At 38.0% G+C, this 15,583-nt stretch overlaps 1 protein-coding gene and 1 long non-coding RNA gene across 4 annotated transcripts in view; one reads left to right on the top strand and one right to left on the bottom strand.

The window, feature by feature from the left end:
* The first annotated feature begins 2,928 nt into the window (after positions 1 to 2,928).
* LOC139133589 (NXPE family member 1-like) overlaps positions 2,929 to 15,583 on the top strand; it is a 21,606-nt gene continuing 8,951 nt past the window's right edge. Inside the window, exon 1 of the mRNA XM_070700322.1 lies at positions 2,929 to 3,082. Within this exon, the coding sequence (XP_070556423.1) occupies positions 2,984 to 3,082 (99 nt within the window). The 5' untranslated portion in view covers positions 2,929 to 2,983. The remainder of the gene's footprint in view (positions 3,083 to 15,583) is intronic.
* Positions 7,500 to 14,594, bottom strand: LOC139133308 (uncharacterized). 3 transcript variants are annotated; one of them, XR_011552560.1, is made up of 6 exons: positions 13,007 to 13,348; positions 11,927 to 11,999; positions 11,344 to 11,482; positions 10,980 to 11,054; positions 8,769 to 8,817; positions 7,500 to 8,242 (listed from the first exon to the last, which is right to left on the bottom strand). It is a non-coding gene; the product is annotated as an uncharacterized lncRNA (long non-coding RNA). The 3 variants fall into 3 exon arrangements; XR_011552561.1 differs by lacking the exons at positions 7,500 to 8,242; positions 13,007 to 13,348 and adding an exon at positions 13,415 to 14,594 and having other exon boundaries at positions 8,679 to 8,817; positions 11,927 to 12,038; XR_011552559.1 differs by lacking the exons at positions 7,500 to 8,242; positions 13,007 to 13,348 and having other exon boundaries at positions 8,679 to 8,817; positions 11,927 to 12,056.

Genomic DNA, 15,583 nt, shown 5'->3' on the forward strand with positions numbered 1-15,583 from the left:
CGGCAGGGTATCTGCCAACAAAAGAGACTGGGAAGCCCGGTATCTCTTAAAATTTTGACAGGGGTAGCGGAAGACAAATCACTAGAAAGTGATATAAAACCATCATGAATAAATGGTTCGAAAATACCCATAATGCTATCTTGAGAAGAATTGACCATGACCTCATTAATTGGGGATAAGAGGGGTTTAACCTCAGAAAATGTGTTGCACACATTATTAGACTCTAATTGAGATGATGAAGAAATAAAGCCGGTGGGCTTAGATCCACTTTGACCACTTTGACCTTCACGTTTTCTTTTCAATTTAAAACAATCTGACATTAAATGACCGTCTTTCTTACAATAATTACAAGAAAGTGTACCGAACTGTTTGTCAGAAGGAGATTGAGACTTGGGATCTGATGATGTGGAGTGTTACTTAAATTTTGTGAACTGTTGTCATTTGATTTCCTACTTTCCTTGAGAAATTCTTGGATGAAAAGGAGGAGTTAAATTTACCTGCATTGTTTCTGTATGAAAAGGACTGGGATGGTTTGCTGAGAAATGAAGATTTGTGGGTCAATGAATAATCATCGGCCAAACGTGCAGCAACCTCTAATGTATCTGCCTTTTGTTCATTGATAAACGTCTTGATGTCACTCCGGATGCACCTTTTAAATTCCTCAATCAAAACGAGCTGTCGTAATTTGTCATAATTCTGACTGACCTTTTCAGAAGAACACCAACGATCAAACAGTTGTTCTTTTGTTCGAGCAAATTCAACATAAGTTTGATCCTTCACCTTCTCACAATCCCTAAATTTCTGACGGTAGCTTCAGGCACCAACTCATAGCCCTTGAGAATTAATTCCTTCACAGAATCATAATCTGAAGCCTGCTCTACTGACAATTGAATGTAAATTTCTCTGGCTTTACCCACCAAAGCACTCTGCAAAAGCATAGACCAGGACTCCTTAGGCCAATTCAGACTCTGAGCAATTTTCTCAAAATGAAGGAAATATTTATCAACATCCTTTTCTTGGAAAGGGGGAACTAACCTGAAATGCTTAGTGATGTCAAACTTGTCTGAAGGGAAGAATTTTCCTGACTTTCTTTTTCTTTCTGTCTTTCTTCATTTCTAACTGCATTCGTATTTTTTCTTTTTCTAATGCCTGTCTCTCTTTTCCATTTGTAATTCTTTTTCTTTCTGTCTTTCTTCCATTTGTAATTCTAGTTTCTTAATCTCCAAATTTGTCTGCAATTCTAATTCTAATTTTCTGAGTTCAGAGGAAGACTCAGGCTCATAATCTTTTAAGGCAGACTCCTCAAAATGGCCAGAATTAACTAAATGTTTTGCAATCTTGAACTGTATTTCTCGCTTGCGCATAGATCTTTTGACATCTACTTTAAGGAAATTTGCCAGTGCTATGAGGTTGTCTTTTCTGAGGGAATTAAATGTGTCCTGATCAAGGTCATCCATAAATTCGTCTGGCTTGAATTCCGCCATGATTGAATTTCGCTGAGTTCACAGTATACAGTAGTTTTGAAAAGGCTGTCAAAATGTTGTCAAACGGCTCAAAATATTCGTATCCCGGACAAGCCCCCAATTTTGTTACGTGCAGAGAAAACGAACAAAAGGGTGAACTCAGCAGTTAACGTTTAAACAAAATTTATTACGAAAATAAAACTAATTGCTAAGTCAGGGATAGAGTACAAGCTTTAAAAGTGTACAGACTACTTATCTCAGCTGGGACGGCAAAGCTCCAGTCTCAGAGTTGTAACAGTCAGTCGGATGAATGAACAGTCCTTTGGCTTGCAGGCTTGAAGCTGCACAAAGTCCACAGTATAAATCCAGCGTTGACAGTGAAGGTCTTGAAAAGTCTTGAGAATGACTACTGCTGGAGTTTAGTAACACACAAGAGACACGATCCCCAAAAGTCTGACTGGAAGCTGAGCACGTCCCTTTTATAAAGGCATATAAGAACAATCTAGAACTTTTATTGACATACTAATTACTGTTCTAAAATTATCTCTCTTACACAACTAATCAACTTTCCAGAACATTCCAAACATGACTAATTGAATTCAAGGTTGTGAGGTCATTAAGGGCAGTGACCTTGAGAATGTTCTAGACTAATTGAACTCTGGTCATGATGAGTGTGGGGTAAATGACCTACATAACAATGTGCTGTTATCAAAACCACACTGCAAGCCTCCTCCTTCCGCATTGGTTGGCAGTCGACGCGTTCGCAGCGTATGTTTTACTGGGACACCCGCGATAACTTGTCGAACGAGTTATCTCAACGTGTAACTTAGACTTGGTTCAAGTCTGTGATTTTTGAATGTTTGAGCAGGGTGAACGCGATGTTTTGTGTTCTGTTTTTTGAGCAAGGTGAACGCGATGTTTTTGTGTTCTGTTTTCATATGAAATGCATGAGTGGGGTAAAACTACACAGTTGAGTTTCTCCCGGAACCACATGAATCCGGCAGAAACTAACTCACTACTGTGCAGATTCAAAGGAAACGCGGGTAGCTACATAACTCCAAAAGATTTGTATGAAATTACAAGTAACTACACCACACAGGCGTAGGTAAACTGGGTAGACTTTAGTGCAGAGTTATGCTATGTTCCGACATTGTGATACGTAGTCTAAGCATCAGAACTTCGGAACGTAGCATAACTCTACTCTAAAGACTACCCTGTCGATCTACACCTGTGCTGCACCAGGCGTGTCTCCTGTCTGCGTTGCCCTCGATGTTGCTCGTCGGGTTGCTTCGTGTAACTGGCCTCTTCGTAGTATTCTTTTTAACACAAATAATTTACAAAATGAGGGCGTGTATAATACCAACATCAATAACTGTCAATCAACACGTGCACACAATAACAAACATATTCAGCCTAAGTGCAAAATCCGATATCCGTGTCAGCTGTTTTTACTTTGAAACAGAGCGAACGCAACGCGGGAAGATAGAGCTAATTTTCGACAGGAAGGGATCTTCAGGAAAATGGAGAAACACAAAAAGTTCATAAGCAGGAGATGTTATCTATGTCTTCTCTGCATGGGATCAACGGCAGCATTCGGACTACTGGTATTGATATACAGTGTGAGTATCTGGTCACTTTAGCGGTGGAAAATTTGCAAAAGGATTATATATTATTGCCTGAATACATGGGTTTAGGTGCCCGAGAACAGGTGACAATTCGACCGACGCCAGGAGGGCAAATTGTCTCCTGCTGCGAGGGCACATAAACCCAAGTATTCAGGCAATAATATTTTTATTACATGCCTCTTCACAATGCTATATAATATTTAGTTACATGCAGGGCATTTTCAAACAATTTTACCATTATCGACCAGCATGAAACAGATTTTAACGAAAGTCCAAATAGCAGTGCGCGCATGGATATTTTACATCTAGCGTTAAGCGTCTACTTTGACGTCGAAAACATCGAAAGGCTTCACTGGCCCGGGTAACCATGGAAACCGGTCAGTACATCGTTCACCAGTCCGCTAACACCCCGGCTGTTCCTATTTAAATCAATGCACTGATTTGCAGTCACCTCGAGGCATGTAATAAAGATTACAGCGTCCTTTTGCAGTAGAGTGATGAATGCGTGTACGTAGCGTCCAACCAATTTATTAAAAATTGAAAATTGAAATCACCTTCAAAATGCTATTTTCATTTTAATGAAATAGCAACCATTTTTCATATTCGTTTTTTCAGACAAAATATTTATTTTACCGATTTTTGGCACGGTTTTCGTAGCCAATCATTTCTCAAAAATATCAAAATGCATTTCAGCACAAAAAGCGTTATTTAAATGATTGAAATAGAATTTTATTTTTCATATTCATCTTAATTGAAAATACCAATTGACAGACCGATTTTAATAAAGTTTCTATTATTTGGTTATTAATGAAACATAACTCTGTTTCGCTTGTTCATATTTTGAATCTAAAATGCAATTATCAGTGAAAACAAAATGAAATTTAATCTATTAATTCTATTTTATTTCTTAAATTTCAAAATCACGTGTTCTGGATTATTTATAAGGAAAGTTGTTTGTTTTCATATTATAATTTGTATCCTAAAATGATGTTTTCATTTTCAACAAAACAAACAAAATCATTACCAGTATCAAAATATTACCTAATCTTAAAATAAAAAATAGTACTATTTTCAAGATTCGTAAAATTTATTACGGGACATTGTACGTATTTGATGAAGAACAAAATGAAGAGAAAGGAAACTCTTTGAAATAAAATCATGTCTTACCGATTTAAGAGGAATTTGCAATTTTACTTTGCGAAAATTAGAAATTGAAAATTGAAAATTGTAAGTTTCAACCTTTTTCATTTTTTTGGAAATGGTCGAAAGACGACTCATTTGAATTGCTGTTCCCGGCCCTCTACCGGCCAGTGGGTGAGCAGCATCAATGCATACGAGACTTCCGGTTTCCGCAACGCATACTTGTTCCCGCGCTTACTGCATGTGCTGCGGAAGACTGGCCACCGAAGACGATATAAAGGAAATTGAGGGCAACTCCACACATTAGCCCTACGAGTATGGCGAGAGTGTCCGGCTTTGGCTACGCTGTGGGACTACTCCACACATCGGCTCTACCAAGATTGTTTAGTATTATGATGTGGTGAATAAAAGGATCATTGCATTTATTTTGTGTAGAATACATGGCGAGACACCGGTGAATCGATAGTGCTTTGACCTAGTCATGCGATCTGGGTCCCTGGTAGACCGGTTTGTTGATTGAGTGATTCGTCTTAACGGTGTTTCGAACCAAAATGGGGTTCCTTCATCTGTCGCTCTCTTGTTTTGTATCCCCTCCGCTTGGTTGTGTGATGAAGTCATCTTCGTCCTCGAGGAGGAGAAGCCAGATTCGTTATTGAGAGAGTTCAGAGAGTTAGCCACTCAGAGGTGTTTCTCGTTTCTGTACACTCGTCTATGGGTCGAATAGTCACAGAGCTGAATAGCCCACCAAGAGACTGTGCTTAATCCTGACAGATTATGATCAGGAAACAAGTCTTTCAAAGTACATGCTATCTCGCGGTGTGTTTTACCTTCAAAAACAACTATTTGCCGCATAACTATACAGAGACTAAGGAAGGCAACTCCATTTTAAATTTACGGCAGTTCTTGCGTTGACGGAAGCCGGAAATCTCGCACGCATCGCTGCTCGCCCACTGGCCGGTAGAGGGCCAGGAACAGCAAAGAAATTGAAATAACATGTCGTTTTTCGACCATTTTCAAAAAAATGAAAATGGTTGAAACTTACCATTTTCAATTTTCAATTATCGCAAGTAACAAAATGAGCAACGAATTCATTTTAAATTAGTTGTACATGATTTAGTATTAACGAGTTTCGATTCTCATCATTTTTGTTCTCCTTAACATGTCAAAATCATCCTATATTTCACAAAAATCGGAAGAAATACCATTTTTGTTATGTAAAGATAGAATAAAGTTGAAGACTTGAAATTATTTTTATGCTTTGTTGAGAATGGCAACATCATTTTAATAAAATTTAATGAATTAAAATCAAAATATGAAACAAGGAACATTCAATAAAAGTAAACCCGAACTTGTGTCTTCAAATCTTATGAATGAAACAGAATTAATTGATTAAAGCTTAATTTGTGTTTACTGAAAATTGCTTTTCGGATTCAAAATATAAAGAAGGCGAAACAGAATTATGCTTCGTTAATAATGAAATAGCAGAAGCTTTATTTAAAACGGGCCGTCAATCGTTTTTTTTTCAACGAAGATAAAAATGAAAATTAATTTTCGATTTGAAACATTTCAAATGTTGCTTTCTATGCCAAAAGGCTGTTTAATATTTTTGGGAATTGATTGGCCGCGAAAACCGTACCAAAAAATCGGTAAAATAAAAATTTTGTCTGCAAAAACGAATATTAAAAATTGGTTGTTATTTCATTCAAATGAAAATTGCATTTTGAAGGTGATTTCAATTTTCAATTTTTAATAAATTGGTTGGACGCTACGTACACGCATTGTGATGATATCAAATCAAAGACCCACCGTTCCAAACCATTTAAAAACCGACATAGAAATTTATAATTAGCATGGTAATAATATAAGTAACTCAGGCAGGTACACTAAATGGTCGATTGTTAGCAACGTTTTTTCCTAATTAAACAAAAAATTACCGAAATCGCCAAGTTAAGGTGGGTCTATCCCTTAAATTGGAAATGGTAAAGTTGAATCCGTGTAATGTGGTCTTTGAGTTGATGAAAAGTTTGAAACGGTATCATACTCCGGAATGTGTTAGATTTTAACAAAAATGTAGGCCAGTTCGCATGCAGTCTTTTTTTTATTATTCCGAGTATCGAGCGTAAGTAGTTAACGTTAATTCTATCCGGAGGAGTGCCCATGCGTCAGTCTTCTGCCGAGTTGCCGACAGGAAGGATGTCGTGGCTACCGAAGGCAGTCGTCGGCAGCGAAGACAGGGTCCACAAATAAAGCGAAATATCAAGCATATGGCCAGCAATAAGAGAAGGGTTAAAATTGTCAGAGTTACAGTCCAGCTTAAAACACAAGTTTCCGATGCTCTGTGAAGTCCGGCATCAAAAACGGTATTCGCTTGGAACGCTATGGTGTACAGTAAGCAATGAAGACTTCGTATCTATACGTCACCACAAGTTTCTATCTTTTTTGAAAATGGTTGCGATGTCTTTTTGTTTTCGCAAAGTCGGCCGAACAACATTCCTCTAAGTAGATTTTAGAAATATGCGACAAGTGCGAACTATTATAGCGAGAACATCCCGCCGGTCTCTCCTCAGCCTGATTAGGAGAATTATGTGTTGTAAATTATCTGCGGGTAACTCACACACGAACAATTTTGCTAAATTGACTACTGGAATGATGCCATGATTTACAATGTAAACACAATGTTGACCTTACCTTTATTTTTCGATCTGCACCGGAGCTAGTCAAAGAGCAGACATACATGCAGTTTGTCTCAACCTATATTTATTGGCGGACTGCTCATGTGATGAGTCAAAGTAAATATCGATTGAAAGGTATGCTATAACTCAAAGCACAAATTCAGATCAGTATAGTTTCCAAATAATTGCGACTTCAATGTCATTGGACTTACTTTTACACTTAGGCAAGACATTTAAAGAAACATGATTAGAAAAATAATGGCATAAATTCCAAAGAACTGTTACCATTGACAATTATCTTCCTCGGGGAATCGCCATGCGAGAGGATATCGGGATACAGAAACAGCGTAGAGACTCCAAGTCTTCAAAGATAACACCGTTTATTTCTTATAATTGGATGCTACATATTGCCAGATAGTTCCTTCTTTCAAGATGTTTTCCCTTCGTCTAAGCTGGTGTTCGTAAAGACACCTTGTATATACAATTCAATTGCGTACAATTCTTATTTACATACAAATGTAATTAAACGTCTCTCCCTGACGTATTTGATGCCAAGGTACCTACATGTATCAATGGCCAAGATCATAAACACCACAACAGTACACTGCAATTTTTTCTGGTTTGCCGGCCAGCTAAATTCAAGCCAAAAATAACCGGCTTGTTTGTCAGTAAACGGATTGTTTCGAGTTGTGAATTTTGGCTTATATTTGGCTTTCTGGCATGCCAAGTCTGGTTTCTGTGCATGCCAGTTTGGGTTTTGATACGGCGTATATACATGCCAAGTAGAGATCACTTCAGCTTGCCAGTAAGCCAGTTAGCACTGAACAATGGTTTACAGGCAATCCACTCTTATATGAACTAGGCTTGCTAGCAAGCCATGTTTAAGATACTGTGGCTTGCCCATATACCAGGTAATGCTGAACAGTGGCTTATTTATAAACCAATACCACACTTCTCTGGCTCAACAGTAAGCCAATTCTGGTTCCATCTGGTTTGAAGATAAGCCAATATTACTGCAATGTGGCTTACCAACAAACCGATTTCTGACTAATTATGGTTTACATGCAAGCCACTATAAGGATTCCTCTGGTTTACCAACAAGCCATTACAAGCTGGCTTGCAGACATGCCACTCTAGGGCTTTCGTATGGCTTGCTGACAAACCACTTCAATATTAGCCATATTGCCGGGGGGGGGGGGAGGGATAATTATTTCTGACCATCCTTCAAATTCAAATTGGATTTCTTCAAATTTTGCAGACACAGGGGAGGATTATCATACCATGGAATGGCCTATTGGGTCCTCTATGTGATGGAGCTACACAAAACAGGACTGTAAAATATCTGAAACACAAACAACACCTGAAATAGTTAGAAATCCTGCATGCAAGCTACATTATAAAACAACAACAACAATCATCAAAATTAATTTCAGATAAACATTTATTGCAATTTACAAGAAATGAAACAGTAATTGTTGCAACATAATTAAATCTAATACTTAAAAGGGTATACTCCCTGAAAATGACATTCTTATGATGCTACTTGTAAGACCATACTGATAACATAATTTAATGTTATAAAGTTTACCTCATGCATCTGATGCAAAATTGCTAGCTGTTTCACAGGGAAATCCCCTGCGCATTACAGACCACTCAAAAATTGTCAGCACATTTAGTTCACATCCCAGCTTTGTCAAGCCAGAAGTACTCTACAAATTGACAAGTTCCTTTCAGACATCTGATGTAATTAAACTTTGAAACCCTAGATAACTAAGCAAACCCGGCATAACATTGTCTCTTTCCATGCTGCAGAAGATTACACCTTCAAGAAACAACACAAACTGCTTCTCCTTCATAGACGAGCATACCTAAACAGGGCTGCTGCTTTGCATCTCTTCCTCAGAGTTTTCCAGTATCCTGGAATATAAAAGATGTAAACATTTAAAATTTGACGCACAAGGTTAGATCATGGTAAAACACTCAGTGCCAAGCTACTAGTACAATGAGGGCAAGGCCTATCTACTGGTATGTTTAGGGAATTTGTGCAAGTATATTGGAATGTTCATTGGCAGCATTCTAAATTACAGTCATGTTCTTAAACACATATTTGACTGATTCGGTACACTATTATCAAGTCTTTCTTGGTGCACCAATAATCTGACATGACTACTCAGGGTAAAGTCTCTTAGCATGAAAAAGATAGCTCTTACAAGTTATTGTCAATGTCATAGGCCTTGCTGCATCACTGCACTGGCAAAAAATGTGTAAAACTATGGTTTGAATGTCATGATAATGAATTTCAAATACAGAATATCAAAATGAATATATTACAAGGCAAGATATATTAGAGTCACAGTGCAATGTGATTTTGAGACTTGCAAAGAAGTTGGAAAGCCTTTGAGAAAGCATTTTATCACTCTGGCTATGCAACAGCAATCATTGATGATATACTTCACATGTATATAGTTTGAAATAAGTAAATGAGGCTCCATTAACTGTAACCTTTGGCTACTTCTTCAGTATTTCACTACTGTTTATCATCTACAGTTTCTTGGCCTACTTTCTTCAGCATACTAAAATGCCAAGTATTATGTTTGTAAACACAGCCTGTATTTTTATCATTTTTATAATTGACAAATGAATTCTTGTCCACCCCTAAATGAAATTTCAACAATAACAATGCTACATGTACATACTGTACTGAGTAGCTAAACATTGAGGATTTCATCATGCTTCAATGACTTGAATGGGAAACTGCAGTTGATAAGCAGAACAAAAATGCTGGCAGAAAGCCCCAAAGTTGTAGCTAATTGAGATCAGAACAACAGAACTAAGCCATAATCTACCAAGTAAACATATGATTCATGTGAATGAGGGTATGGTTGATGGTCATATTGGCCTTTTATCTTGAAATAAATTGACAAATGCAGATTTGACATGGCCATGTCCTTGTACAACATCCTAGCACAGCTTTGACGAGCATTCTGTGTACCACCCATGTACCTGACAACACTGTAGCAGGGGTAATTTTATACACATCCCTGATATATGAATGTGTGCTGTAGGTATGTGACATGCTAGCACTATATGCATGTACCAGAAGTGCTGATCACCTCCCTGTACCAGGACCTGTGTTCAACATTTGAGGCACAGTGATGAACACATCCACATACCAGCTGTGAAATTTTCAGCCCCTTTTTACCCTTGTCACATAAAAGCTTACCTCCCTGTACCAGCCTTATTGTAAACACACAGTGCAATTGTGCCTATGCAGATATTCATTTACAAGTTATGTTGCAATTTGCCTATTACAGAACTGTACACATTGCTTTCACAAGGTTGATTTGCAAGAAAATTTTCAAGCTCATTTTTTCAAACCCATGTTACATGTACTATTTGCAAAACTATTGTACAGGACTGTTGACACACTAGGTACATGGATGTGAAATGCAGCTGTGCTACTTATTTTTCTGACTATACTATACTGAGGATATTATTTTAATAGCTGGTAGTCTCTGTAGCTTCTCAGAGCTGGTACAGGTATGTGCACATCCCTGAACCTGCAGCTCTCAGAATGTAAAAGGGCTGTGAGAGATTTCCAGTGTAGGGTTACACGGACATCGTTCTACTGAATCTGACAGAAATTATAAATCCAGCATGATGAAATTCCATCAGCTGTAGCCATTGGCAATTTCCAAGTAGTTTTGTTGTGTGTATATACTGCAGTTTCTTGTTCTACTTCTTAAGGCATAATGAATGTCTAACATACATTATCAACCCAGTTCATATGTGTACAGCATGGTTATTGTTAAAAATCTAATTTCAATCTGGAATAGAATTCATTTGTCACAATAACAATGGTTGTTAAGCATGTACACAGTACATTGTCAAGCAGAACACTGGTATTCAAGAGACTGTTATATAGCTATCAAAACTGCAGTTTGTACACACAACAATGAAGATTGAAAATTGCTAAAACTTACAGCAAATGTCAGAGCAAACTAGTCAAGGCACATTATGTGCCTTGACTAGTTTGTACTGAATCACAGTAACAAATTTTTTCAACAAGAAATACTTACGTCACAACTGTTACCATTTTTCCAATTGCAGTTTTTCCACCAAAGACACTCTTGAGAACCAAAAATGTTTGATGCCTGTTTAAAAATAAGGGAAATGGCTAATTATGTTTTGATACACCAGACTAAGATTCAATATCATAAACCAGGTGCAAGCAAGTGGCTCCCCTCATATGATTGATTATAACAATAAAAAGTTTAAACATGTCTGTCTGTTGTGTGACCACGACAAAGATAATATGTCACAGATATGTAATAACAGCTGAAATTTAAACAAAACCCAAAGTGTTAGTGTAATATGTGGAAATGTGAGGAACATTCATGCCTGATGTAATTATTATCACTGCACATAACGATACTTGATCACCTTTTATATATCCGCTCTTTGAATTCCATATCTGAGGGCAGAGTCTTCATTCTGCTTACACATTGTACTCAGAGAATCCATTGTTAATTTGTGGAGCTGAAGGTATTTTCTGTATCAAGTATGTTATGTCCTGGACAATCTGTTGAAAAAGAAACAAATAATTATCTATTACCGGTAAGTGGAAGTCAATAGTCACATTTGTACAGGAAGTTATTTGCTGAAAATGAATCAGTTTAATATTTACCCTTCTTGAGTGACAAGATGGCTCAACAAAATTTGTGTAAGCAATGTTGAAGGACCCAAGTTCAAATCATGCTGTGGAAACATAAATTTGCCTTGAAAACAGAATCAACCATTACATCTTTTTGGCCAAAGGATTTGTGAGGTATGTGTCTGTATTAAATCATCTAAGTTGCCAGTTTGAGGTTATATTATCAACATAAACAAGAAATATCATCCATGAAACAGTATGTTTGTTATTGAAAGAATGGCATGAGGATACCTGCAAATAAGCTGTGGCAAGTCAGTTTGCCTGAAAATCATACAGAAAGGTAGCGTGAAACAAATGTGCAGTTTTACTCACTTTTTCTGGTAAAATGGGCATCTCTTTACTGTGGCAATAGCTCTTGTTGCAGCTATTTGTTGGTGTCTCCGTCCTATACAATAATGACAAAGGGTTATTAAATGCAATTTTCCTGTGAACTGATGGATGACAAAATTTAAATGATTGCCATCTTTCCGTTCAGGATGGACAATGGCAAGGAGTTATTAAATGTACAGCAGACTACGGACGACGTACACCGGACGACGCATCCATGATCCACCTCTCAGAATAGCCCTGCGTACAGATCTGTGTGTTCCCAGCATTATAACTTATCCGTCACAGCCCTGCAATGGTCTATGGACATAACTGGGGTCTCTGCAGTCCGGATGAGGACTGCAACGAAAACGCTGTCTTTTTGGCCGAAATTCTGCTCTATCGGGGCAAAATCCTTTCCCTGCCTACCTTAACCTCCTTACCGACCCACGGAAAGATGCGATTAACTTCTCCTAACATCCAAAACCGCTCGTTTTCTGAAACATAACGTACTCGACAAGTTGTTTACCCACGGGGATCGCCATTTTGAATCTCGCTGCAACAACCCCAGTTATGCATAGACCGTTGCAAGGCTAGCTAGTGGTGGAGGCCGTATAACGCCGGGAACACACAGACCTGTACTCAGGGCTACTCTTAGAAAAGCTCCTCGTCGCTGACCAGCTGACACAGTGGAGCTAAGAAAACGCATTTGATTATTCACCCAGCACGGACGATTTCGGGGAAACACATTCATTCGCGGTCGTGAAAAGCCATACAAACACGATAAACATACGAAAGGGACAAGCACACATCAGTTCAGCCTGATAAAATGAAATTGAAGGCTAATTTGTTACATCCTTGGCAATGATCATTTCGCTGGTGCACCCGTCCATGGTGTAGCGGTATGTCGAAGACAATGGCGAATAGTTGTGACAAGGAAATTTTCACTTTTTCCGACAATACTCAAACGCATGTATGTTACTCAAAAATGGTTCAAGCTAATCGATATGCTTTGAGGAAAAAACAAGCCCGGTTTAAATCAATAACTTTGCAAATCTTCCACGGAATATGCAAAAACAAACTTACGTTTGATTTGTGGCTGTGCATTCCAAGACGTCGGTTGCAACTTGCATCTGATCATGACCCGTGTATATGTGGTGGCGAATAGCTATCGTTGAGGTACATAACCAGTTCTTGCCTGCGAAGTAATTCTTCATCGATGACGGAAGCCATTACTGTCGACTTGTGCCGGAGTACGGAATCGTAAGCGCTGATACGATCGTCAATAACGCCTCGGCTACGATGCGAAGGCCAGTGGAATTCGGAATTTTTGGCGCGCAGTGCAGTATAATATCTGTGCCACACAGGAATTAATACGCAACTGCCTAAAGTGAAGGGATGGGGATTCCACTAGCCAGCGGTCCCTTTAAGAGTACGATCAATCAACAAGTACTATGATTCTTACATATGTCACGGATATATAATATCTATAACGAAGTTTAAACATTGGCTTGGTGAATCATTTTGTAAAATTGAACTATTTTAAAGTGTAATGTTACAAAGGGTGAAACGACGGTCAAAGGTTAAGGACTTCCTCCTTGTAGGCTGTTTTGGTAATTTGAACGACCGTCTGAATATCAGTTGCGTTTGCTATGGCTTGTGTATACTTTTGGCACATTCAGGGGCATAGAACATCCATTTAAACATGTCCTTAATAATAAAATGCGTCAGACTTGTCCCAGGATCAAGGCTGTGGCCTGGCAAAAATTACGGATATGCCTACAATCCGGGCCTACAGAGAATAGCATTGATCGCGATTTCAGGTTTGCTACACGCGCGCATTCGGCCAAAGTTTGTTGTTGCATGCGTGACTCACGGTTGTGGTAGCATTAGTCTGAGCCATGAATTATTTTGGTTTTTACTTTCGTCGTTGTCTTGGAAAATGTTGACAATCCGACGTATAGGCCCTACATTTATTTTTGCATGTCAGGCCTAATGAAAGAAAAATGACGTCATTTGAGATCAACGCTTTTTATTGTCAATTAGGCTAATTCCTTCTTTTTGTTTTGATATTTATGTGCCCACAGACTTGAAGCAAGTCCATGTCTTTTGTTCAATTGAAAACTTCACAAAATTGTATCGCCCAAAATTAAAGCTAATCAATCTGTTGCACTGAATGCGCATGGTCCTCACTATCGTGCGAAAGGCCTGTCAAGTCGTGACGTGATGTAAAATTCTGGTTTAGAAATTAACCAGTGACTGATGATGACAATGGCTTGAAAACAGGCCGATTAATTTCATAAACTTGAATGGTTTATACTCAAACCATGCCCACAAAGTTGCCACTTGTGGTTGGCTTAAAGATGAGCCAATGAATTTGTCGGTATATAAACAAACCAACGATGCCGGTGGCTCAAATATAAACCGATAAATTATATTGTCACGGGCTTAAAAAGAAGCCATTCGGCTTAAATTTATACCATGACGGGCTTGATAATAAGCCACCAATGTATTGGTATGAATACACGCCATCCATACTCTGTGTGGTGGCGTGACTTCAAACCTTAAAAACCTTCGTGGATTTCGGGCAAACCGAAATATTTCAAGTGGTTCACCCGCAAGCCACCTACAAACCAAGTGGTTATATTTCAAGCCAGAAGAATTTGCAGTGTATGTACTTGCTAGATTTCGCACAAAACACCAAAACAGTATGTACTTGCTAGATTTCTCACATAAGGCCGTGTAAATAAAATTCTTTGTTTGCCGTCCTTGGATTTTTGAAAAACCTACCAGCCAGCCAGCAAAAAAAACAAACACAGAAAAAAAAACACAACACAGATCAATCGCATAAACTCTAACTTTCCCATCGGTTTATAGGTCACAAGTATGAAAAAATCATAAGTTACATTTACAATGCAGTGTTTCTTAATTCTTATGCTCTTCATTAGCACGCTGAAAACAATGCGAGGTAACAAAGGTTATACTTGTGTAAATACAACAAGCATACTTAGAGTTAGGTGACTCTGAGTCTGAACAAAAATTCCATAATAAGCAATGGCAATAAATACTATACCAGTACATAATGTACAACATGTACAGTATGATAGTAATCAACTGGTTGTGTTATGAAGATCTACAGATTGTCTCTGACGGAGATTTATGCACTAGGTGGTCATAGGTCACGGTGCCAATAAAACTATTAATTAAAATAACAAGATCTCAAATATGAATAAATTTGCGACAAATACAAAAAGATGCAACTTACGTATTACGAGGATGTTTACGAAGTTTTGAAGAAAACAAAATATATTTGAATTAACACCTAATAAAGGAACCTAAGAATTTCACGTAATGGGTTCAATTTTGCAACGTGACATTTGTATATTAATTATGACATGTAAATTTAAGATCGAGACCTGTATTGATGTTTACGATTGGACGTATATTTTTATCTTTAATTTATATCTATCATATGATCAAAACCAAGCTTTAAACTTAGTTTAAAATCCCATTCTAAAATAATACGGGAAAGGACAAGAGAGAAAAATACAACAGACAGGGCAGCAGGACACAACGACCAAAGAGCAGTCCAGGGCATTTAGACAATTGGAGAAGCGTATCTTGGACGGCACCTGTCAAGCTTGTCTACCGAGAAGTAAAGTC

Source organism: Ptychodera flava, chromosome 5 (assembly GCF_041260155.1).
Source record: "Ptychodera flava strain L36383 chromosome 5, AS_Pfla_20210202, whole genome shotgun sequence".
Lineage (NCBI taxonomy): Eukaryota > Metazoa > Hemichordata > Enteropneusta > Ptychoderidae > Ptychodera > Ptychodera flava.